Below are 26346 nucleotides of genomic sequence, written 5' to 3'. Positions count from 1 at the left end.
ATACTTCTATGACAGACCACTGCTCTCTAACACTAGAGTTGAATAAAATCAAATGTAACCAGAGTACTACAAATTGTCACAGGCTTGCTGTCCCACTGTGTTACCCTTCCACACTCAGAGCTCTTCCCTTCAAAGCAAGGCACACAATTTCTGCGTGTTCAACGGCTACAAACTCTAAATTAATTCACATCTCTGCTGTAACAGTTTCAACTGAAAAACATAAAGCCACAGCACCATCTAAAGGCAAAATCCTGAATGAAATGGTTACAGTTAGATCTAACCATAGTCCTGGGAAAGCAGGAGAAATCTCCTGTATTCAGAGTGCTCTACATTCTCTCAACAGAGCAGCTAGTTCTCAACACTCGGAGAACATTTTGTGAAATGAACTCCAAAAAGAGCTTATAGAATAGCACATGTGCTTGTTCTGAGATGCAAAACTATACCTAAATTTTGGATAGATCTCATTTTCATTCAAATCATGTAACATCACAATGTGATTGAACACGAATTACTGTCACACACAAGCAATACTTATTTCAGTCAACCATGAGGTGTTACGCTACTATTGCTGACAACAGAGGAGTGAATAGTCCAAGAATGGGAGACAACTGATCACTATTTTTGTGTTGAGGAAGATTTTTTTATTATTATTATTAGAAGTAATCCTGCTATTATGCTGATGATTCTAAATCTGTGCTTTAGCTTTTGTGTAGCATATTCTGAATCAGTCTGTCTTTCAAATTCTGTTCAGAAACTCTGCAATATATTCAATGTGACTATTAAAATTACAAGCATATGCAGTGGCAAACGGAACTCAAATACATTTAATGAACTCACGTAGAGAATTATTTTTACCTTGACTTGCTCATTGGAAGTCACAGCACAGAAAACAATCTCCGTAAATCCCTGGGAGGGGAACATCCGGAAGCAGATACCACCGATAACACGACCATCTTTTATTAATGCAAGGGTCTTGTGTTTCCTGAGTAGACAAAAATAACAGCCACTTTAATTCATGTACATAGTACATAATGTGCTATTACCCTCCTTTTTCAGAAACTTGATTCACTTCTTTCCGTGATGCTAATGCAATTGAATATGCCTCTGTTAAGTCAGCTGCTTGTATCTACAGAAGAGTTTCTATTTTAACATCATGCTTTGAATTTACCACAAAATTAATCATTCATGCAGCAAGGTCTGGGCCTTGCCAAGTACTCCTAGATACTAGGATAATGCCCAATAAATAAGAGTTGTATTGCTTTCATTGCTTCTATTGCTGAAAGTTATGCCATTGCACAGTTCTCAGGATGATTTTACCCTTACTAAACTAGAAATTAATGGAGTTACAGGACAGTGAGTCTTTTCTAAGGGATTCCTGTTTCCTTGCATGCACTCTCTACAGCTATGCTATCAGTTTCAAATGCAGCTGATGAAGCAAGAAATGATACTTCATGTTTAGTTGAATCAAGAACGGAATAAATATCCATTTCTGTTGCATTTATATTGACTGCTGGGAAAGATATAACAAGGTGCAATCTGAATGCTTGTGTCAAGCATTAAGAATTTCAGTGTCATCCTCAAGGTCTGGAAAGATTTACACTGCACCTGTTCTCCAGCTTACTCAATACACAGTATCATCACATAAATTGTATAAACAATACAGTAAATTTACGGAAGATAGCTTTTTTTTTTTTTTTCAGGGGGAAGGTTAGTGCCAAAAGCGAGCCCCTTCCAAAAAAAAAAGGTAATCTGAAGAGTAGTTATATTTTATGTGCCGCTGTTGAAGGAGATTTTATACATTTCATGAATTCCTTTTTCTTGTACTTATTTTGGTGCTTTTTATTTGTGGAATGACAGCAGCAATGTAGTACCTTGAACTTTTAATTTTGTTTCCTTATGTTTGAGTTGTTTAAGCAACAAGATTCAGTAAGGATGGGCACTTCAGAAATAAGAACATTAAAGGCAATAGTAAGCAACGTAGTAGGTGAAAGAAATTTGGGAAGACAACTGTTGGACCCCAGTATCTCCTACTTGATGTAAGTTTGTGTGTACCCACTACTCAGCAGAGGTCCCCAGTGTGTGTTTATGGAGATTTACACCAGATGCTGGGGTTCTCCGAACTGTCCAGGCAATGTGCTTCACTTCCTTTGGGTCAACTGTCTGCCACAGGCACACAAAGGAGAGCATTTTCTTGCTGTAGAACTATCCATACCTCTTTCTAAAGCACAAGCTGCTCTCCAGACAGATATCTATACTGAAGATCACTTAAACTACCAGCAGTTCCTCTCAGCCTACTAGAAGAGTCTTTCCCAATAAGGGACAACCTAGAAAAAACATAGAATCATAGAGTCGTTTAGATTAGGAAAGACCTTTAAGATCATCAAGTCCAACAGTTAATCTAGCACTGCCAGGTCCAACCACTAAACCCCTCCTTAAGCTCCACATCTACACGTCTTTTAAATATCTCCAGGGATGGTGACTCCACAACTTCCCTGGGCAGCCTGTTCCAGTGCTTGACAACCCTTCCAGTGAAGAAATTTTTCCTAATACTCAGTCTAAAGCTCCAGAAGGTGGTCATGGCTCAACATCACTACTTCAAAATTTTGCTTTGATGTTCAGTTATGAGGAAACCTGGCTTCTTCAACCAGTAGCCTCTGCTTGAGATCACAGTGCTGCTAAGGCTCCTAAACTCAGACAAGATCTTGATTCTGCCTCTCTCTCTCAACCGAGCAGTGCTTACCCCAACACAGGAGAGGTAAGAGTCTGAACTGCTGGTGGCCCTCACAAGAACAGTGCTGTTCACCTCTGAAGAACCTAGGAGAAGGCCTCAAGATCAGTCTCCTGTGCCTGGAGACCAAAGTCCTGTCCAACAGTCCCCAGCACTGGGCTGTTTGTGCTTCAGGCACAGATACAGCAGCAGCGTTTATGGGCACCGAGAGAGTAATGCTGAGTGAATGCTAGCGAGCCTAAAAGCAGAGGAAATTATTCCATATATGTTTTCATAACTGCTGCAGCTATACTATCAAGCACAAAGACAAAAGCCACCAGTGGTGGAGAAAGGCTATTCCACAAACCAGGCTGGGTAGTTGGCTGCGATCAGTTCAGTCAGAGTTCCTCAAGGTCTCTGCTGACACACAGCAACGAGCCCATAGGCATCCTCCACTGTGAAGTGCTGCAGCCAGTACAGCAAACCCCTAGGCTACCATTGGGCATGGATTGTTCAGAGGCAGAAATTCTGGGAGATCATACTGGTTGGGAGGAAGCAGGCTCTGCAGGAAACACAACACTGGAAAAGTGAATACTTCTGAGGAGAACCTCCCTCTCTGCTTGAACAGCACAGGAGCAACTCAGTCAGGACACTAGGTTAGGTGAAGGACCATGTGCAACCTCTGGATGTTCCTACAGCCAATGTGTCTCTTTTCAAGTACATGTGGTGTAGAGTTGTACCCAAAGCAAGACTTGCACTGATAAAGCAAGGAAACTTGCACTGATAAAGAAAAAAACAATGTGCTTGGGTGAGGAGTGATTTCTCCCACGCTGACTTAAATGCTGCTTTCTTCATGATCAGAGACAGAGGATAGAGCAGCCTACAAGTTAGCAGGGGCCTGGAAAACACTAAAAAGCACCATAATTACTTTCTGACTTTCAGTTCTAACATTGGAAAGCACAAGATAGGTAGGAGCCTTCCCCACAGGCCCACATTCCACAACAAGAAGCCACTTGTCATTAACACAGCCACTGAGATGGTATTTAGATACAATCCAGTTACATTGGCCAGGTGCTACAGGGGCTTGAAAAGATGGCAAAAGGGTATCATGGGCAGAGCTGCCCTCCATGCCACCTCGGCTGGTCCCTTCCTACACCACTGTCTGCTACCAGCACCAAGCTCTCTTGGTCTCACTTGCCAAACCCCTCTCCAGCAGCACTCACGGATCAAAGACCAAGCGCGTGATGTACTCCTTTGGCATTCGAGGAAGCTGATGGGAGAACACGTTCTGCAAACCAACCAGCCACATCATGATCTTCTTATTGGGCTTTTGGTTCAGGGAGTTGCCAACCACGTGGAATTCAATCACCCCTCTACGCTCCTCCAGCCTTGCCGCCTCATCCCGGGCCGAGTGTGCCGAGAGGAAGTTGGTCTGTACCGCACGAAAGAGGAACAAAATCACGTTTTGGAGATTTCATGTCCTCTGACAGAACAGGCTTAACAAACAAACAAATTAAACCTGCTCTTTGTTCCAAGCCATCTTTTTACAAAAACAGAGCTGACAGTGATTGGACTAGATGACCTTTAAAGGTCCCTTGCAATCACAACTATTTTCTGATTCTGTGATTACCTTTTCTTAGCAGGAATTACACCATCAAATGAACTGGATATAAGTCTATACTAAGTGTACAAAGGCTTATTCAAACATCTCTTGGTAAAGATTAGGTAACAACAGCTACGGTTATGACTCAACAAGTTCCAAAATCTCTCAAGGGACAGCATGCATCCAGTTGAAGCTTATGCCACTAAGTTTTCATATTTTGTTTAGTCTAGCCAGCTTGGACAAAAGTAGTGGATTCACCTACACATACTGCAAATCACATATTTTAATGGCTATGCAGACAAAATCATAGTTTTTAATTTTAGTAGTGCTTTCCACTATCTATGCCACTATTGTAAGAGCCTAAAGAGAACATTTGAATTCCTATTGATCTTGCTGTTACACATCTAGCAATTTCATCCATATATTTAAACAGAGATGAAATTAATACAGACAATTTATTTAACTTTTTTTTTTGCAAGATCATTTTACAATGCCAAAACATTGTGCAATGCATGCACATACTGTTTACTTTTTAGAGCAAAGTTTGGCTGCTGTGTTTCTAGTCACTGCCAGCCTCAACAGCCAGACTGGCACGGCATTTCTAATGTGCAGAGCCATCAGTCACAGTATACTGTTTGAGTAAGAAATGTAGGTGGTTCCAAATCTTCAGCAGTCTCTAGCTAAATCTTGGCAAACAAGAGCTGCTGGCAAAACATAGCCTGGCGAAGGGAACAGAAGGAGGAAAAGCCAGCCAAAAAAAAAAGTGTGCAATTCTGTACATGGCACAATTCTGCAGTTCTGTTTGTTTTTCTTTTGCAGCAGTAAAAAAGAGCAACTGTGGAAGACAGAGCAAATAACTGTTTAGATCAGCCCTTCTGCACTACATAGAGGTTTTAACTTTAGATCTTTCATTCTGCTGCAATATTTGAACCCCATTTACCTTGTCTTATGACCTACATCCATGACAAACAATAAAAAGCATACTCTGGAATTGTTATGTAACAAAAGTATCCTCCAAAATAAGCTGGGATTTACTTTTTTACTATCACTAGTTTCCAAGTTTCTTTGCAAATGGTACACAATGCATTAAAAAAATTGTGGAACTATTCTTCACGTTAATGATGCATTTAATCAATATTTTTTGCTCACCTAATCATACTCTTTGAAAGTCTCTATTTTTCTTACTGACAGCATGATAAGTTTCGTACACTCTTAGCTTACCATACTCCAGCCATGTGGAACATTTATTGAAAACAGACCATTTACAAACAGACCAGGTCTATATATTTCTCACCTCTGGCCCAAGCATTGCTGCAGGATCTGTAATTGTTGACATTACTTCATTGATTAACTCAATAGGAATATCTCCTACAACCCTTGGTCTTTTTGAATCCTCCAGAGAATAGGGTTCATTATTTTTTCTCTTTTCCCCTATAAAACAAAACCAGGACAAATTAGAGCAACCAAACTGTCACAGACTAGCACCGTGAAGTCTAGCACTTTTGCTATATTCTTTAATTGTATGCCAAGTTTAAGGGATTTTTTTTTAATCCCTATAAAAGGGGAGAAAGACAAAGAAATGCAATCCAAACACCACTTACCACTGCTGCAATTTTGTCTTTGTGCTGGGATATTAGCATGAAGCAGGATGAATATACCTCTCCTTCTCTTATACCTCTGTAAATTCACAGTGAAACTATTTGCTTCTCTTTTTGCTTCAGCATCCTCTGCAGTGAACCTTTGTACTGCTGTCTTGGAAAGTCAGTGCTCAATACACAAATTATAGTGCATACTTTTGGACAATATGAAATCTTGTTTTGGAATTCACTGGAATTAAGTATCCATTAAAGATTTCTTTCATCCTTTTTGTAAACCAAGCAGCACTTCATACATATTTGACTTAGAAAATCTACATGAAGTTTCCAATTCAAAATATATCATGTTAATTATTAACTGCTCTACTAACTGCAGACTAACATGTAATATAGCAAAAGCAACTAGTTAACAAATTCATGAAAGAAAAATCCAGCAAGGGCTAGTGGGTACAATAGTATTGACAGAGCCAGCTGCTAGCTCAGGATTTATCCAAGCAGCAAACTGCCAAATACTAGGAAAGCATACAAACAGAAATATTACTCCATGGTTACCTTGTTTGTGTGTTCTTTTCCTAAAGATCTACTACTGGTCATTGCCAGAGCCAGGATGCAGAAATTCGCCTTTGTGACCAGCACTTAGCCGTGAGATTAAGTTGATTTGGTTTTGTTTGTTTGTTTGTTTCCTCCCTCCCCAAAAAAGAAAATCCAACAATAGCTTAAGATCTTTCTGAAACGACCAGGTGGTTTAGGGCCCACTATGCCCACTATTTTACATATATTGTAGAGATTGTTTTTCCAGAGTTATAGCACTCTAAATATATGAGGATCAAACTCTTCATTGCCCTTTTCAGACTTTCAAGCAGTACAATTGTTTTCTTAACAATGCAATTTTACTGTTAACCTCTCTTCATTGTGGAAACAGTTTATTCCTGTTCTTTATTCCTCAGTTTTTAAAACAGTTATTCATATGTGAATGGACTTTCCTTCTTATTTTCCAAGGGATTAATTTCTTGTTTTAAAATATAATTTTTTTTCAGCAGTTCATCAAAAGCTTCTGGAAATCCAGGTACACAAAACTCTTTCCAAATACTCACCACTTCCTTCACAGATATGTACAATTCATGAGTTCTAGAAAAGGCACACTGAATTTCCACATCCCATTACTCAGACATTTATTAATTCCATTCTTAATCAGTTTATTATTGTTTCTTCTAATTGTCTGAACTAGGAGACTTACAATTGACAGTTTCCTGAATTCTCTTAGAAATCCTTTAAAAACTAGTTTTGCATCTGTGTGTTTCAATTTTGTAGCGCAGAGGGCAATTTCAATGACAGCTCAGCTGCACAACTTAATAATTAGTTTGTCAATTCCATATTTCTTTTCACACTCTCAAAAAATATAATTCTTATAATGACTACTTACTACTCATTTTGCTGATGTGTAATTAAAAAAAAAATCTTCTCTTTCCCACTTTTAAGACCACTTCCCAATTTGTGTCTCAAAGAAAGCTGCCATTTAGAAGCCACCTTAAGTTTCTCTATAGTGAACACTGAGGCTAAGAATTCATTTAGCTCTTTCTGCTTCCTTGAGGACTTTACACGAGCTCATGATCATCTCTCTGACCTACAAACTCTCTTGACAGGCTCATTAATCCCGAGGTGTTTAAAAACGGATTTATTAGGAGAATTTATGCATTCAACAACTTTTTTCCCCCCACACTTTTTTGTTTTTAACCTGACCTCATTCAGGTTTTAAATTTAACCTGGCTGGTGTGTTTGTGCTTCTCTTTATTGCTCAAATAATATTGCTCAGTATCTTCAAAGATTAAAAAAAAAAATAACCACAATGGCACGTTCTAATCTGTCTTTATTTAAACTAAACTCTTCTTCATGGCTTATAAGACATGTACTCCAAGTAAAGTGTTTTTCAACAGCCTCTGACACCAGCAGACCTTTCTTCATTTTAACTTAATTTAAACACACCAAGGGTTTTTTTTCAAATACAATTGTAATTTCTGCTAGTTAAACATTACCATAGTGGAGAAAAAAAAAAAAGGTGTGTGTATGTCTTTTAGCAATAACACCTCAAGGTCGTGAAGGCAATGGTCACCATATACTGCAACTACTGATAACACTGACAGAAGTCCGAAAGCAAGTCTCCCTCTTCATTACCTAGGTTTGTGTCAAGGGCAGAAGAAACCTTGCAAGCCGGACTCATATTCCCACTGCTGGGTTGGTCCAGAGATGAAGGGCTTGCACTGTATGAAACAGATCTTGCTACCGGAGGAGGACTGATAACTGCAACGGCATAAAAGACAAACACAAAAATATCAGGACATGGAACCCATTACAGTGCTGATTGTCACAATGAGGGGACCCAACTTCACACCCGCCACCTGAGAAGTAACAGCTAACGTTGTGCAACAGAGCAATGACACCAGTTCACAAGCAGAGACATTAGAGCTTTATCTCAACATATTTTTCTAAACTTCTACCTAATGAGGGACCGTATTACTGCTGGATGACAAGAGTTAGCTTTACTTTATTGCAAATATCAGGCTTTATTATTCCACAGTGCTGAGCACAAGCTAAGAAAACAAACTTCCTTCACACACCTGCCAAGTCTGCTGGCATTCAACCTCATGAAAAAGCTTTTTGTGGGGGTCTACTGAAAAGCAAATTTCATCATTCAGCTTCAGCTGTCCATTTTAACAGTGTTCAAAGACTGGTTGGACAAATCAGACTCAATAAAGGGAGAAGCTGTTGCACCAGTTAAGAGGATGAAATTATTATCTTAAAAGGCCACAGACTAATACCTCTCTCTCTCTCTACTGTCTCTATTTTTTTTTTTTTAAACACTCATCCCAAATCATCCAGTTTTCATTTGTGTCAGGACTTCTGGCAGGCAGATGGAGGGTTGAAATGACAGCTCGTAGTCTGGATATCTACAGTCTTTCTCTTGGCATGCCTTTATCCTGGTGTCATCACCAGCAACAACTCCTTTGCGCCATATTTGTGCCAGTGCTTAAGAGGTGTACATTAAAATGAAGCACTGAAGAAATGTACATGGCAGAATGAACTCTGAGAACAACATGATTTTAGAGTTGCAATGAACTTGTGCCTAAGGCATCATTCACCAGTTCATGGTACAGACTGGCAATTTCTCACAAAAAAAAAGCGCCTGTATCTGTCACAGTGGAATTTCCCTACTACTCTAGGAAATTTACTATCAGATAAAGTGCTGACATGATGGTTTTGTTCAAAGGATAACCAACAATTAATTCAAAATACTGAATTGTTACAAAATATGGAATTAAATACCTGAACACTGAAGTCAACCCCTGAGCTGCATAAATGGATTTTTGAGTAGGAAGGAAGAGGAGAAGGGGAAAGTTAAAGAAAACCATCATCAATGTCTCCCTGCAATTTTAGGGATGACTTACACCTCACTACCCTAACTGAGGAAAAGTGAATAAAGATGCAGAATAGCCAATGAGGCACATGAATAAGAAACAAAGCAAGGAAAAGCCATTAAAAAAACCTCAAGATAATCAAAGGGATGCGTGCAAAGGCAATGAGACATCTGATGTGGAAGGTCCCTACGTCCCTACTTCTAGGGAGTCGGAGGACTGGCCTGGATCCTCATGTGAGGGGACCACTGTCCAGAAGTGACTCACCACGGCCATTTAGCCACTGACCACTCTCACTTCCCACATTGAAACTGCTTGGGCTGCTTGAACACTTGGGCGATTTGCCTCAGCACCCAGTCTGTCCCACTGGCACCTTCAGCTAGCTGGATTTCCTTGTCAAAAATGGGATCTTTATATGAGGAAGCACCAGAGAGTCAGACACCTGTGCTTACTCAAGGCAGAGAAATTTCAGTATAGCCTGGTATTTATAAAGCTATATTTATAAAGCATATCTAAGTCTTGTTCCATAGAATTCATCATTTGTACAGGTTTATCTCTATATTCAGGTGCTCCCTAACCCATCACTAAATGCAAATTACCTGTCTGGATTCCTAGCTGGCCAGTTCGGGAACTAGACACCATGAAATCCTGATCCCAAATGGGAGAATTCTGGCTGTACACTTCTTCTTCCAGCATCGACAGAAACCTAGGCACAAAATCAGGTGAAATATTAGCTCAATAGAATCATCCAAAACAGGTTCTTCTTCAGAATAAGCATTTGCAACTTTTCAAAAGAAATTGAAAAGTATTTAATGATTCAGTAATAAAAAGCTGTTGGTCAATTTCTTTAAGAAAAATAAACAAACACACACACACACAAAATCACAAGCCAGACTAGACATTAAGTATCTTAATTCAGTAGAGTGCTTTCAGATATGAAAATGTATAGTTGATTATAAGCAATATTTACCTAATTTGCAAATGCAGAAAGAAACAGTTACAAACTACTTTTATAGAACAAAACTGTACACTGATAAGAAAGCTATGAGTTGACAGATGCCAAGGTACTCATGTTACGCAGTGACATGTCTATTTTGATAAACCAGTGTTTTGCAGATGCATTTGCTTTCTGCCTCTTACAGATTTATAAAATCACAGTGTTAGTTAATAACATTGCTTTTAGGAAGATATTTTCATTCCTTTAAGTGTGCTACTGTAACATTTAATTGCATGTTTGTGCCTGCATAACAGTATTTTTAATCTTACTTTGGTGCACTTACAGAAACACCATGACTTTAAACCTCTTTTAGCATTATTATGTGTGAGAGAAATTCCACAGATCAGACTATCCAGCATGCCTGCCTTCACAGGGCAAATACATCAGTTCCCTTTCAAAAGCAAGATAGCTGCTTATCCCACAGCTGCTTTGCACAAAAGGGATTTTCAGACCAGAAGTTGACACGACACATTTTTACTCTCCAGAGTCATCTATATGTATAGAAACTGTCCAGCTGAAACCAACAGGACTGTTGAGTAAGACTTTCTCAAACAAGATAAGGATTTTCAGGATCAAGTCCTACTCTTGTATTTTATATATAGGCCATTTATACCTAAGCACCGCCATGCGTGATGCTTCCTGCTATCTATGGCTAAAAAGTTTGTAACAGCTATTTGACCATCTGTGGTGGAGGAGAACACAAATTAAACTTTAGCAAACGCCACCTTTACAGGCAAGCACAGAGACTCTGCGCTCAGACCCCTCGGTGACTGTTTCCTGGGCACACAGAGACATAACCTGTGGGTGCTCCCTTTGCCCGGGACAGAGCAGCCAGCGCAGCCGGGAGCCCTGCACTGAAACCAGGCACCTGCTCCGCACTCTGAGCAGCAGCTCCTCCATCGGGTTCACACTGTGCAACACCAGCAGAGAGACAAATGCTTCAGACGAGCACGGCCCATAAAAGATTTAAAATGCTATTCATATTTCCCACAGACCATCAGCAAACGGTGCTTGTCTTTCTTTTTTTCCTCGCAGAATATTAAGAGGAACTGCAGTGAATAATAATGCATTTCAAATTACTTAACTAGGCTGTAAAAGGCAGTGGAAACGTATGCACACCTCCTTCCTCTGCAAATCTGCTCCTTGTATCAATGTGGTGTTAAATCCTTTTTTTTATACCTACTTTAGGGCCAGATCATGATCCTATTCCCAGATATACACAAACACTCCTGTATTCATAACAGTCTACTCCAGAGAGAGTTTACATTCTTCAAAGTGGTAAAAGCCACTATTAATAATAGTAGGAGCAACAAATCCCGGCTCTACCCAGCTTTGGAAAGCTCATATTGTTTTTTGTTCCCCTGAGCACTAACCCAACTCCAGCCCCAGACAGTAGTTTGCACAGCATCAGTGCCACCAGCAATCCTGTAGGTTCAGTTCCACTGGTGTCAGGAGGAACAGACTTTCAAAATATGGGCTAGAGAGCCAAGCCATCCTCACAAATAAGAATATTTTTGAAGTGATACGCTATTTTAATAGGAAGTATACAATGAATGATCCTGTCACCAACACCCTTAACCAGCAGTAAAATGTTTAAAATTAAGGCCTGTCAAAGTTGAGCATGTTTCAAGACAAGTCATGAAATACGTAATGGTTGTTGTTTAATTGAGAGAGATTGTCATCAATAGTCCAGTACTGGAACAAATAGTTAATACGAAATTCCTGAGTTTAGGATTCATTGATGCAGCTTCATACTTTTTCCCTACTGCAATGTTTAATTAAACTGAAATTCTTAGGTGTATATAAACTCCAGTATAACACTCCCTTTTTTACTGCTCCATCACAAATCAGAAGCAAGCATATGTTTTCAGAGATCTGGACTATGTGGCTTCCAAGGACTACAGAAAAAGAAAGTAAGTGACCAACAACACCTTCTAATAGGCAATAAGCAGAATCCCCCAGCAAGAGGAATAATCCTTTCTATAACGTAAAGCCCTAGGACAAAGCCAAGCAAGCATTTGTGTACACCAAGTACATTAGTTCAAGCTATGGCAGAAAAGACAGCTGCAGTATCTACTTGTTACTCAATAAAAGGAGAAGTAATTTTAAGCCGCAGGTAATTTTTCTATTTCCATGCCAAAGTTGCATACTAGTGGTTAACCTTGAATGCAGGCACATTGCAACCCCTTACTTTGGAAAATGAGTGAGGATTAGTGTTCGTTTCTCTTGAGGAAGCTTGTCTTTTTCTTGCCTGGCCTGCTCCAGCAGTTGCCGTCTCATTACAGTAAAAACAGAGCGAAGCAATGTCCTACCGAAAACCTGGGTGGTTTCATACCGAGGTAGACTGTCACAGAACTGAGGAACATTGCAATAACAAAGCCACCTGTAAAGGGGAATAAAAGCCAAATAATTATCACCATCTAACATATGAATTAACGTAATAAAACCACTACCCACATCGTTTATAACGCAGCTGAGAGCTATATGACCATATAAATCAGTTCTACACCGAGTCTGGACAGAGTTAAGCAGCATTTATATTGCTCAGTTTTTTAAAGAAATGACAGCCAAGTACTTTTTAAGTTTCCATATATTCTTTTCCTCTGCAGTCTAGCTTCCACAAAGTGCTCTTGTTCCAGATAATAACCACAGATCACATAAAATTCGCGTTGATGTCAGGGATTCTCTCCACAGCTCATTCATTTAGCCTCTCGTGTCTCCTGCCTGCGACTCCAAAGACCCTTAGCCTGGGCCCATTTTCTCCTCTGTAAATGTCTGCATTTCCCCACACAGACACAAAAGGCATGACACTTCTAACCAGCTCCATCCCAGTCTGACTGGACTCCCACTCTGCTCTCTCACCAGCTGGCTTTTTCCCATTACTCCCTGACCCAATACTCCTTCATTTACCAGTAACTCCCTCTGTAATGAGTTCGCATTAAGAAGTACATATGAAAATACAGCATGTCGTGTTACTCTTCTCAAAAAAGGGATCATGAGACTGAAGAGGTAGATCAGAAGTACACTGACTATGTAAGTCACAATATCTGTTAATTTTATAAACAAGATTTCAGTATCTGCGTGTAAGTGAACAGTCAACAGCTTCTGTAGATTTAGCAGAATCAGACCACAACCACTATGAAAGCTCCAACAATTAAAAAACAAGTTAAGAATTGGATGCAACAGACTGTGCTGGATCCTGCACTGGTTTTCTCATCCAGACCCAAACTACAGCCTGTCTCAAAATGCTCTCCCAAACTCTCATGTCTTAATCTTTGCAAATACAGGAGTTGCAAAAGAGTTGTCAGACACAGTTGTTCACAGACCTCCACTCCCTGTTCTTGGCTGATAAATCACACCTCTCAAAATACAAGGATGAGTGTGAAACTCTGATATAGTTTCACTCAAATCATCAGGTTTTCACATGAAGTCGGTGACCGCAAGAACTCATGAGGTGCACCCATGGCGTGCACAGTGGCTTCCTCAGCAACCAGAGCAGTGCCCTGAACACAGCGGAGGGGAGAAGCTCACACTGACAGGTTAGATCAGATGGAAAGAGGTGGCACTTTGGGTTGGAGGGAACCTTAGGGACCGTGGGCAGGAAGGTTTGAGAAACCACAAGCCACAAAATCATTAACAACAAAAATTACCAACCGAAGCCAATGCTAGCTGTTAATTCCTAATAAAAGTTGACTCCAATCAGCCCTGGCTATCTGACATCTGTATCACAAACAAATGGAGGTCAATGACCCAACAAACATCGTCTTTGGAGCCCCACGGATTATCGGTTACTTTACGCCAGGTCATTATTTGAGGTGACAAGTCCTCTCAGAGCATTCCGGTTGGACACAGACACAGCCCAGCCTGCTGTATCACCAGCCACGGCCTCAACTCACACCAGAGTTTGCTGTTTTCCTTCACAGAGCTGAGGTTTGTCAGAGGAAAGGCCACCAGGAAAGTGGGCAGAAGGTGATGCTCATCCTCAGCCAGGAAAAACGTCCCTGGCCATTCCTGGGAACAGGTGTGCTGACAGAGACGTGAGCTGGTCAGCTGCTGCTGGCACTCATGGACCGCATCTCAGCTGCAGGAACCTTAACTGCTGTCCCTGCACTAACTGAAAAAGACATTGTGCTGCTGTTATGAGAAAAGTCAAATTAAGAGAGACCCAGATTTTTATCCTAGCTCTTCTTCCCCCAGTGACTAAGTTATTCCTTTGAATTATGACAACCTACTAAAAGGTCATAACAAGAACTATCATTTTAAGGAACTCAATAGTACCTATTCACCACTTAGCATTCAAGCACTTACAGAATTATTTTGGTTTTTCAAATCTTCCATGATATGGTTTCAGACTGTGATGCCTTGCAATGCTTAACGTTATCTTCTTTCTTTTTAAAGTTGAATAACAACTTGCCTGAATTTTCAGTACACGAAATAAGGACCTTACACGAGCCTCATATCTTAAGAAGACTGAGAGCAACTTTGCAAACACAGGACGTGCAAAAGCATTGTTAGATACAGATGTTTGCAACCTCTACTCCCTGTTCTGGGCTGATAAAGCACACCTCTCAAAACACAAAGATGTGTGTGAAACTCTGATACAGTCTGACTAAAATAGTTTTCGTGTAAACTCCATGACTGCAAAAATGCACCTATGGCAGACAAGTACTCGTGTATTCCTGAAGTGTGCACATGCCATATTTGTAAGCAAGACTTGTAACAAGGAAAAGCAGCGTTACCTGGTATAATTCACTTTATAGCCCGCAATATCATCATTGGGTGATCGTAGTCTTCGCTGAGAGGGTGTCTCCAGGTGCCAGTAGTTAATGCGGTTCAGAAACATTTTAGCCAGTTCCACTATCGTTTGCCTTTCCTTCGAAGGTAAGTGGCTAAATTTGTACTGCACAAAATTATTTACACCCTTAAAACAGAAGAAAACGATGTTTAATTATTTAGCCATAATTTTTGTAGGAGTGTCCTTGAACATTCTTCACTTTATGCTTATTAACCCTGAACTTGAATTACATGGGAAAGAAAACAAATACCAAAGACCATGGACTCCTTTCTCAGCTATCGTGTAGCTGCCACAAGCTGGTTCCCCTGAACAGGGCAGCAGGTACATCCAGATGTTTTTATTCTATCCACCTCCAGCAGCTGACTTGAAGGGAGAGAAGGAAAATTCTTTATTTTTCTTTGCTTCTCAAAGTAAAAAAACTTTTCAGGGAACAGAGAAAGTTACCCAGTAGGCTTTCTTCTATATGCTCGCATATGCACAATTTTGCTGATAACCATGCCGCATCATTTATTTCCTCTATAAATCAAGCATCACCTGTAAAGCAGCTACTTTGCAATGGTATCCTAGGACTTCCAGTTAGGTTTGCGTCAACACATCATGTTATTTCTCCAAGACGTGCCAGTATTTCACAAGTATGCGCCCTCATTGCACTTTGTATATTGTTTACTTTTAAAAAAACTACTGCCGTTAGTTAAAATGTGGGACTTAAAGTGCTGCAATACATAGATACTATAAATCAATTATAACAGTGCTGCTTAGCAAATAATTTTGTGTGACTGAGTTGCTGAACTGACAAAAACAGAGTTGAAAATATTCCTCTGTTTTAAGGGAAAATTATTTCAAAATAAACTGCAAAAAGAATTACCCTTTCATCTCTACACTTTACTTTCTTAAACAAATTGAACAGTATGAAGAATATGACAAAAAAAAAGATATTGTACAAAACCTTTTTAATAGTATATCTTAAGGAGCAGGAGTGTATGGGGACTACATTCGCTTATTCTTTGTTTATACTCAAACTAAAGGAGAGTTTAAGGGGAAGACTTCTCAGACATTCAGCAGTGAAGTGTTTTTATTTTCCTAAATTATAAGAAGTGAGAGTTGCAAGGAAATAATTACTACGCATAACAGTCCCCACATTTACAATAGCCTGTTTAACAATAGAGCATCCATTCATCTACTGATGGGAAAACATTGAGCTCCTGCTTCAGCGAGGTATGTGAGCCTCTGCACAGTGTCACTGGAGCCAATGGGCCAACTTGTGTGCCAAAAATGCATTCTCACGAGCTTGCTTAACCAAAATCTGAATTTGCCATATGTTCTTTATCCATTGAGAATTACAAAAGCCTCAGTTATTCTTTGGTTTCGGCTCTGGGTTTGTTATGAAATGTTGTGAGAGAGAAGGCTATGATCTCACTGAATCGGACTGTAACATTTTCATTGATTTACAGAAGACGAGTGTCATTTTAATATTGGATTTCAAAACTTCAACAGCATTTTTCATCACTTCAAACAAAGAAAGAGTTGAACTGCCACACATAAAAGTAGTATTTTAAATTCATTCTTTAAAATCACAAAAAGTCAAGCTTCATTAAGGCATTAGATGAATGATGAGAGAAGTCAAATAATGTAACTATTGTACCAACACTAAAGGAGAAGCAGCAGCAGAGGTCTCCTACAGTCCCCTACTTTGTCCTGAGTAATACATAGAAACATCTGCAAATTCCCTAAAATGCCAGTGTCTATGTTTCAAAAAGAAGAAAAAAGAAAAAAAAACAAATCCAAAACAAACAAACAAAACCCCAAAACTTCCACCAAATCAAAAAAACTCCACACCAACTAAATTCACATTTTGACTGTTTACCTGTTCAATGCTAGGTTTCTCAAACGGGGGACTTTCCAAAGATCCTTCTACAACAGGTTTTCCCATCTGTAAAATGCACTTCCTCAAAAGCTGTTAAAAATACACAATTTTCTAAAATTAGCATATTGGCATACCTAAAGTCAATGGGAGTCACGAGTGCACAACACACTGTAAGCAGTGTTGAAAATCTCCTGGCTATACATCTGTTTGTTTCGTTATCTAAATGTATAGCTACTGAACTTCACTGTGAATTCATCTTCTTTGAAATGCATATGAGAGGCTTCTCTGAGCAAATGTAGGCAGCTAAGTTCACATTCATGTCAACTGGCTTTTCCCGATGCATAAGTGAAAAGGGAAAGGCTTGCAGAGCGCGCAGTTTATAGATGGGACTCAGGGTCAGCTCCTGAATCATCTGGAGGACTTTTGGAGTAAGATATGATGCATTGCACGTACCACAATGTCTAGCCACAAGAGCATCACGCCAGAGAAAAAAAGTCTCACCAGATACAGTCAATACATGCATGAGGGGCAGTGAAATTGGCTTATGTGTGAGAGAGTGAAAAACCTGAGAAGACACTACACAAGTTCAGCTTACTTTGAACAGGTAGAAATAAACTTGTTTGGTGTCTGCATCTTCTTCTTTGTGGACACAGGTGAACAGATACTCCACATCCAATACAATCCCCAGCAGCCTATTCATTTCTTCCTCAGACACATTCTCCAGGTGAGAAACATGAGCAGCTAAACAAAATAAAAATACAAACTTGTAAAAAGCCTACTGAGAGAACCAATAGCACAAGTATTCCCCAGAATATCTCAAACTAAGCCCTAATGGAAAAGGCACTGATCTTGTAATAAACTATTTAAACAGAATGTCTTATCAGAGGTAAAGAATAATAGAATCATGGAATTCTTAAGGTTGGAAAAGACCTCTAGGATCATCAAGTCCAGCCATCAACTGAAATATATGTCACATCAGAGCAGCTTGCAAAGATAGTCCAGTGGTGGTGATTCTCACAGCAGAAGAACTACGGCTGGTTGGAATCACAGCGTCTCTTAACACTTAAAACACTTAAAATCCCACAAGTCCTGTATATATTAATATGTTGCATTGTATAAATAAATACATATATTGTATGCTTTTCAAAGTTTCTTGACTGAAGAAAACAAATCCGTAATTCCCATAAATTAGGTAAGCCAGGTATCAATGCAAGTAGCACACTATTCTGCGAAGATTAAAAAAAAGTCAGCTCCATAAATAGCCTTTTTGTTTTAAACTGGACATTATTGGCTAAGTCTCTTACTTTCATATCATGTAAATCCAAACTATGCTTTGTGCACACTACAGTAACAAAGCTTTTGGAGATGGTACATGCTCATTTGTTCAGAAGTTTACAAAAAAAGCATCTTTCAAGGTATCATAATTTCCAAGTGACAAATTCCCTTTTTTAGTCTCCAAAGATAAATACAGTTGCACATTTGTAATTTTTAAATGCTTGAAGTTTGTACGCGTGAAACAGGACATTCATTTCAAGCTGATTTGAACAACTGGCCCCAGGAAGAGGGAAGGCAATTTAAAACCAAAAGTCAATTCCCAGAAAGAAGATATTTGCATTACAAAAAGCAGTGATCTTTGCTGATTTCTGGCCAATGTACATGGCATGCATATCCTTTCCTCTGAAAGGACAAGAAAATACTCTTTAAAAGAAGCAGAAAAATATTTTTAAAGTGGGTCATATTAGTTTTTATATATTTTAATAATTCTTATCAATATTTACTTCTTAGATAATTATTATATTGTCTTAGACATGCCAATGTGATTAGGACTGGTAAGAAATTTTCAACATAAATCTGATGCCTTAGCAGGGGAGGAACTGGGGAGAAATAACACTCGACTTGAAAATGACCATATTGATTGGCCACCCACCAAAGATGGTTTGTTTTGCAAACTTTGGTATGACAGCTGCCAAACATTTAAATACAATAAATTTGTGCAGCTTAAAGTAAAAAGGACACCATGCATCAGAATATAAAAAAAAAAAAATGTCAGCAATCGTTTCCACTTAAATGAACATTTATAACATAAGTGTCTTAAGTTCTGAGCACAGGCTCAGAACTGAAAGGGGGATGACCATCATGGGCTTTCTTTAAGGACAAATATTCAGCATTCTGGGCAGAATAAAATCTTTTCATTTCTGTCCTTGAGACAGATATGAAGGTTTAATGTTCCCAGCTGTCAGTTCTGATCTTGTAAAAGTAATAAATTCCCTCTGAGATGAGCATTGCATTAGCAATTGATAACACACTAAAGAAATCTTGCACTCAACTAACAAATGAATAAAGCATCCGCATAAGAAGCCATTTCCACACAGTTTACATAACAATATTGTAAGTTACCTTGACTACTTTGTGGCCATATTTATACTTTTTTTAAACTAGAAAATTATTACCCGTATGGTGAATGTAAAAGTATCAGAAATTTATTACCAGCATATGTTTACTTCTGGTATCCATTTAGTACAGTCACCAATGTCTGTATATCAGCCCAAGAAACTAGCTTTCTTCAGATGTTCACAGCCCAGTCCCAAATTCTTGTGGCCATTAGTAAACCCTTTACTAAAATCAAAGCTTTAGTACACCAACATCAAATACTGCATTACTGTTGACTAGAGTTACACAGTCCCATCCACCTGCATTGCCCAACTGGTACAACCCTCCTTCAGCTGCTGTTATGTTTGAAAAAGAATAATAAAAAAATAAAAATTAAAAAAAAAATCTGTAGGTTGCTACAGCTTGCAGAAGGAGAAAGCAAGCAGAAAGAGCAAGGTCAATGCAATGATATGAAGACCTGAAAAATTACAAGTCAATTATTTTAGCTGTACTACTTCAATAAGCAAGTACTTGAGTGTACAAATTAGGAGCAGTGAGAAAATAGACTAGTGAGGAATGTGTCCCCAGTCTATCTCAAAATCAGTGTGTACATAAAAAGAGTAGTAATGTACATACAACAGGCAAACCAAAAAATACCCAAATACGCTACACAAAGTTGCATAGCAGGAGCTGAACACAGTGCTGGGAAACAAAAAGACTGAGTGTGTATATAGTGTACTAACACACTAATTAACTAGTTCTAAAAGTGACTCAAGACTGATGCCTTGGATTACCTTTGAAAGAAAATAGTAAATTACAAAAAGGCAAAAAACCCCGAACATCCTACATTTTACATGAGGTATGGCTTTAACTAGTCCAGGAATTTCTACACTGCTATTTCAATGGTTTTCCAAGGAAGAGAAAATGCAGCAGAGATGATAATCTGAAGCCTGCACACCTTGTGGTCAGTCTGGTTTTAAAGGAATTCAGCAGTAATTTGGAGGAGATGAATAGGAAAATTATCTTGGAAAACACTACTGAAAGACATATTTTTGCGAGTAGCATGAGGAAGCAGGCAGCAACTCATTTCAGTTTTTTCAAATGAAACATAATCCTCATTAGCTGCAGCAAGCAGAATAAGAAATTTTTACCTTTTCTAAAAACAGCAATAAATAAAAATACAGTTTGTTCCATAAGGTACAATTTCACGGATACTGGTTTTGCAGTACTGGTTTCCTGGTTTCCCCTGGTTTCTTAATAGACGAAAAACAATCTCAGCCTTTAGAAGAGCTGAGTTTTGCTACAAAATACACAGCCATCCACAAATTCTGCTGAAGAACAGGGAACTGACATACACAACATCTCACGAGATTTAAAAAAAAAAAAAATTAAAAAAAAATAAAAAGAAGAAGAAGAAGAAACAAAAACAAAAATCAGGAATGAAAGGGACGAGTAACACAAGCTACCCAAAAGCAGCACAGAGAAGTTGTGCAGAGAAGCTGCGCCATGAAAGGCTGAAACTTGGCTAAAGCGACTGAACTTTCTGTGATACTATGCATTTTTTCAATCTTCACCTGCAAGCAAACCCAGAGATTTGGGATATCAGGAAAGGAAAGAAATCTGCTAAAAAGCCCAGAAATGGATCAAATGTAATGAGAGCACAAAAAGAAAAGGGAGCAGAAATAGAAATAAATCCCAGTTTAAAAAGGTATTCCACAAAAAAATACAATATTATTTTCAAAAGTAAAATAAAACAAAAAAAATCCATTGTGAAAATTTTAGATTTCCTTTCTCTTATTTCAGTGTCCTAAATTTTGAACATAAACAAAAATTAAATATTCTTTTCAATAAGTTCTGAATTTTATTTTACCTCAATTTTAATTCAATATTTGCTAATGTATACAGAAAAAGTCATCAGCTTTTATTTTGAATAAGCACAAATTCTTAGAAAAATAATACAGCGATTCACCACTCTTTTTCAGGCTATGTGGGTAACAAATCATTATTTATTATTAGTTGGGGGAAAAAAAATCAAAGCCCCACAAGAGTATTTAACAGTGGATTTTGAACAGTTGTTTCAAAGATATGCAAGCTGTCGGCACAATAACTTAGACAACGCTAAGATGTACAACCCCAAAATTATTTGCTGTCACATGGGAAAGGCACAGTTCTCTCTGTAGTTAACAGCACCTGCTTTAGCATCGTTACAGAGTATTTTATAGTTTATCCTATAGTAAGAAAACGTAATACAGCCTACAGGAGAGAGTCGCTCACGTTGTAACTAGGCAGCTGACAGATAAAACAATGTGAGGTTAATGCATACGCTACACAAAGTATTAAAATTGCTATGGGTAGCTTAACAGCGCTTTTGCATTTTAACAACTTAAGAGTTGTTTGGGTTGTTAGGAGTTGTACCTTGGTTCAATTTCCTCAAAATTGGTTCTAGGGTATTTCTGACATATATTAATCTAAGTTAATTGACATTTATGTCCGATGGCAACCTCCATTTCTAGGTCTTGGCATGGCATCTTGCCATCCGTCTCGCAGGAGCGGGGACTCCTGGGTACAAGCAGCCCGCGGGCCACAGCTTACCCAGTGCGTGGCCGCAGCTGCGGCATCCTTCAGCCAGGCTGACCACCGCCTGCTGCAGCTCTGCCCGGGGGGGCGTGGGAGGCGGGTTGGGGTTCTTCCAGCCATTGCACTTGCAGGATTCCTCAGCCTGAAATCAAAAGCAAAAGGGGTGTGGATCAACAGCGCAGAAAAACAGGAACTTGCTGAAACTGTTATTTCAAAAGCAATAAAAAGTAACAGTACTAATTACAACTCTTTTTTTGTTTTGTTTTGATGTTTTGTGGGGGATTTTTGGAGTGTTTTGTTGTTGTTGTTGCTTTGTTTGGTGTTGTTTTTTTTTTTTTTTTAATCTACCACACAGCTAGACTTCATTTTCTAGAAATAATCAGAAATAGAATAGCACCCCAAATAGAGAGATTAACATGGTTCTGGTAAGCAAACTGTGCTCAGAAAAACACATACACAAACTCTGGCTAATTCCTTTATGGGAAGCCCCCACTCTAGCTCCTACATGAAAGTAGTATTCAAACATTTACTGGTACATCAACATGTATAGACCCTGCCCTGAGACAGCCGTAATGATTTAAACACAAACAGGTTATCTAACAGGCAAGACCTTTATCACTGCCTGATCGGCTATACTGGCAGCAAGGAATCACGCAACTAAAAAGACGCCCAGGACAACCCAGGAGGTGGTAACTAAATACTGCAATAAGCAAACAATAACTACACTGCTGGAAAAAGCTGTCTAAAGCAAGGCTTGGCCACAAAAGCAATGTATGCCAAAGATGAGTGATGTGACTGATGAAACCTGCTGCTGACCCTGGAAAGTTTATTTATGCTCAACACCACTGACAGACTGCAGCTAAAAGGGGGGACCATAAAGGGAGAGGTTGGGAGTTGGGTAACTGCATTTCAGAGCATTCAGAAGTCCGAAGTCCCGATCCTAGTTATCCAAAAAGCAGCTTTAAAGGAGGGGATTTTCTTCTGCATCTACAAAAGATCTTAGTTATTTTGATGGCAAAGTTCTTCTGACAGCATTCATATCCCTATATGAAGATCTAATCGGAAGAAAAGCATGTTTTTCTACTGTTCAGAGAAACCTGTGCACTGGGCTGTAACAAGATACACATGAATTTGCAGTGCCAAGACCTCAGTGAGGACAATATGCCAACTGCTGCATAATATTTACCACTGAAAGAACCCTAGTAGGAAAAATTATGATGTTAATATATCCAGCACTAATGCGTCATTTTTCAAAACCGATTCTGAATATATTTAATGCAATCTATTCCAGGAACCTATTTCATTTTCCTTTTATGTTTCCAAATCCCATCTCACCTAAGGAAGAAGCAACCAGGAGGAGCAGAAAGGACCACAGCTTGACAGCTCCTGAGATTGACAGCTTTGTAGATGGATGGTAAATTGTTCTTCCAGACCAATTTCAATATTCAGCAACCTTAGCACCAAGAAAACCACTGCCTGCGGTTTGCTAAGCACCACGTGATATTTTTACAATTTCTGACGCTTAAGTCTTTATCCGGCTGGGCTCCTGGCCCCAGGCCCTATGGTGTCTGCCTGCGTCCAGGGTGGTATGGCAGGTACAAGTGGCATTTTCAACAGCCAGAGCCACCAGGATGACTCAGAAATCCACCTGCAAGCACCCAGCAAAACCACTTCCAGCTACTTCCCTTGGAAAGCATGCAACCTGCGTGGCCTGAACCCTCTGGCTCTCCAAACTTACTGCGTGGGTGCAGACTGCCTGCCACCCCATGTACTTACAATGTGGCATCAGGGAGGTTTCAGTATGAAGTGTGGGGAAGATTAAAACTTTTTTTTTTTCCCCGCAAGTCTCATAAAATGCAATCTGGATGGATTTATGGTGAATTTTATGTTATTTTTCTATCATGTTTTCTATGAGTAATATAACTGGCAGAGAAGTGAAGAAGGCCCGGTGTTATTTTACAGCAGAAACCATCTCTTACAGTTTCACAGGCATTGAGCCAGTTTTACTTTTGCTCATCACCCAGACCAACAGGATCTCTTCAAGTTTAATGACTGGAAAGAGAGACCAGTGACACCTGCAAACCAAGGATTGCACTGGTGTGGGAACTTCGGACATCTGTGAGATAATGTGAAACCACACTTTCAACTAGCATCTCCAGCTAGACAAAAGTGATGCCAAGTAAGCTATCCACATTCAGTCTGTGGGAGAGGCAACACTGCCACAAAAGTTTTTGCAGTTGAGACAAAGATAGAGAAGCTGTCACAGAAAAATCTGTCAGAAAATGAGATTATTGCCAAAGAAAAATCTATAGATAATAATAAAGAAATTCTCAAACAAAAATTGATGGAACATTATTTCAGGGAAGTAAGATTTGATCCTCCCCATGCAGCTGTCCAGAAAAATGTTCAACATTGTAGATTACTGACATAATATCATGCTTATTGTTAATTGCCTTAAATCATACCACAATGAAACATGTCCAAAAACCCCCCCTCAAACTAGGCACAAGCTTTTGGAGAATTTTTTTCTCCAAGTGGAAGCAGTGTTTCACAGAAGCTCACCACACAATGTTTACTATCAAGCCTAAAAGCTATAAACAGTGAGTAACTACGCAAACTTTAGTGTCACACAATAATTAACAGCAAAGATGCAAACAAACAGATGTACGAATCATGATAACTGCTCAGTTAAACTGCCAAAAATAAATATCAACCCACCCACAGAAGGATAAAAACAGCGTGTTCAATGGCAGGTTTTTTTCTGCCCTCGGTAGTATTTCCTCGCCAGATCTTTTTGAAGCAGACGTTAATTTGTATTGTTCAAATTATTCCAGAGACCTTTCTCAAACAACTACCTGGGTGTTTTGGGTTGGTTTGTTTTTTTTTTTAATCTCTCTATAAAACACCAGAATCAGCGTAAACGTTCTGTTAACCAAAGAGAAACACAGCCCGAAAAGGTCCTCTTTAAAACTAAGCTTTCATTGTAGATGCTGACAGTGCAAGTATTTTGCAGTGAATACGCAATGTGCATTCCTCAGTGGCTTAAATTGCTGAGCTGTTTTAAGCGTTCCACAGCATTCTGTTCATTCAATCCTTTCTTTGACTATCTTCAGCTTTTTCCTTTCTTTCTTTCTTTTTTTTTTTTTAATGTCACTCATCCGCTTTTCATTAGAAAATACAGTATGACTTCACCTCCGCAAAAACTTAATTCACGATCAGAACAGTTTTGAGGAGAGGAAGGAAAGGAAGCATTTGAACGAGTACATCCAGTCCTTGGAGCCTTGTTTTCTGGGACATCTGCAGAGTTTTGATAAAGCCACTGGAGAAAGCTGGGGACTTCTGCCATACTGAGGCCTGCAAAGTGATGCCTGTCATCTTTGTAGGCCTGGGCATCACAAACACTGCATCTTCATTGGCAGTTTTTAACAAAATTGGGTAAGTGCAGTATGATAAAACACAACAATTACACACTGTTGCCTACCCTCCCCCCTTAGAAAAAAAAAATAGTGCAGAAATCATGTACATTTTGCACTGTACAATATAATTTCAATCATTTTTTGGACCTCTTCCGTGTTAGATGAAGTGTTACAATGTGGGCAGTCAAACTGTCTGATAGCTCAGAGCAGTGAAAGCTGCAACTCTGAACAAACTAACGTTGCTATTTCCTTTAAAATCCTGAATATATTGATAGCAGGTCAAAAATGGACAGCGGAAAAATATAGCAAATTTTAACACGTGTTTTTAGTCTTTTTATTTCAAAAGGAAGCACCTGAAAGTTACAACACTGCACATCTCTGTTCCTTTTAAGTGGCTTTCAGGTGTCAAGTAATAATGAACAAATGAAGAATGTTACTGTAACTTACAGACTGAAACATTCTTCCCCTCTTCGTATACTGAAATGACCATAGGAAGGTGCAAGACGCAAGCTAACTTAATCACAAAGTAAAAAATCCCAATAGTCTTAAACCAGATTCAAAATGGCTGCTGTGCTGGGCTCTCTTTCCAGCTCAAAATCCTACAGGTTGCCCTGCCTGGTAACCGAAATGCAAAGCAGACTCAACAGATTATATATATACAACATTACAGATCTTTCTATTTCCAGCAAGTGTATTTACTCTAGGAAAAAAAAAAATATTCTTCCCAACACAAACACCGTGTAAAATACCCTAGAAGTATTTTTTTTCCTGCAAGCAATAATCTCAAATTGATGCTTTTAACAAAGAACATCACACAAAATGATAACAAATACGTTGACGAATGTAAAATACATATTTTTCCTACTCAAATGTCCACTACCCATTGATTAGACAGTTAGACACTGCTTGGAGAGCTACTCATACGTCTCAGGAAATTAGCTGACCCATTTTTCTTTAACAATAAAAAAAAAAAAATCAGTTCAATGCTCAGCTCTAAGGACATATTCTTCAT

At 39.1% G+C, this 26346-nt stretch overlaps 1 protein-coding gene across 5 annotated transcripts in view; it reads right to left on the bottom strand.

Moving 5' to 3' along the window:
• Positions 1–26346, bottom strand: part of KAT2B (lysine acetyltransferase 2B) — a 44143-nt gene that overhangs the window by 13593 nt on the left and 4204 nt on the right. For 3 of the 5 annotated variants that reach the window (XM_086742661.1, XM_086742660.1, XM_086742658.1), the window contains exons 2-11: positions 21934–22060; positions 17567–17712; positions 16972–17061; positions 15052–15233; positions 12504–12695; positions 9915–10021; positions 8078–8203; positions 5606–5741; positions 3931–4146; positions 856–982 (exon numbers count right to left, since the gene is read on the bottom strand). In XM_086742661.1, the coding sequence (XP_086598787.1) occupies positions 856–982; positions 3931–4146; positions 5606–5741; positions 8078–8203; positions 9915–10021; positions 12504–12695; positions 15052–15233; positions 16972–17061; positions 17567–17712; positions 21934–22060 (1449 nt within the window). Of the gene's footprint in view, positions 1–855; positions 983–3930; positions 4147–5604; positions 5742–8077; positions 8204–9914; positions 10022–12503; positions 12696–15051; positions 15234–16971; positions 17062–17566; positions 17713–21933; positions 22061–23253; positions 23367–26346 lie in introns of those variants that run through there. The other 2 variants (XM_086742662.1, XM_086742659.1) reach the window with 2 other exon arrangements.

The sequence above is a fragment of the Chlamydotis macqueenii genome, chromosome 2 (genome assembly GCF_036417535.1).
Source record: "Chlamydotis macqueenii isolate bChlMac1 chromosome 2, bChlMac1.mat, whole genome shotgun sequence".
Classification (NCBI taxonomy): domain Eukaryota; kingdom Metazoa; phylum Chordata; class Aves; order Otidiformes; family Otididae; genus Chlamydotis; species Chlamydotis macqueenii.
The sequence above is the reverse complement of the archived record's forward strand: the minus strand, read 5'-3'. Positions and strand labels throughout refer to the sequence as shown.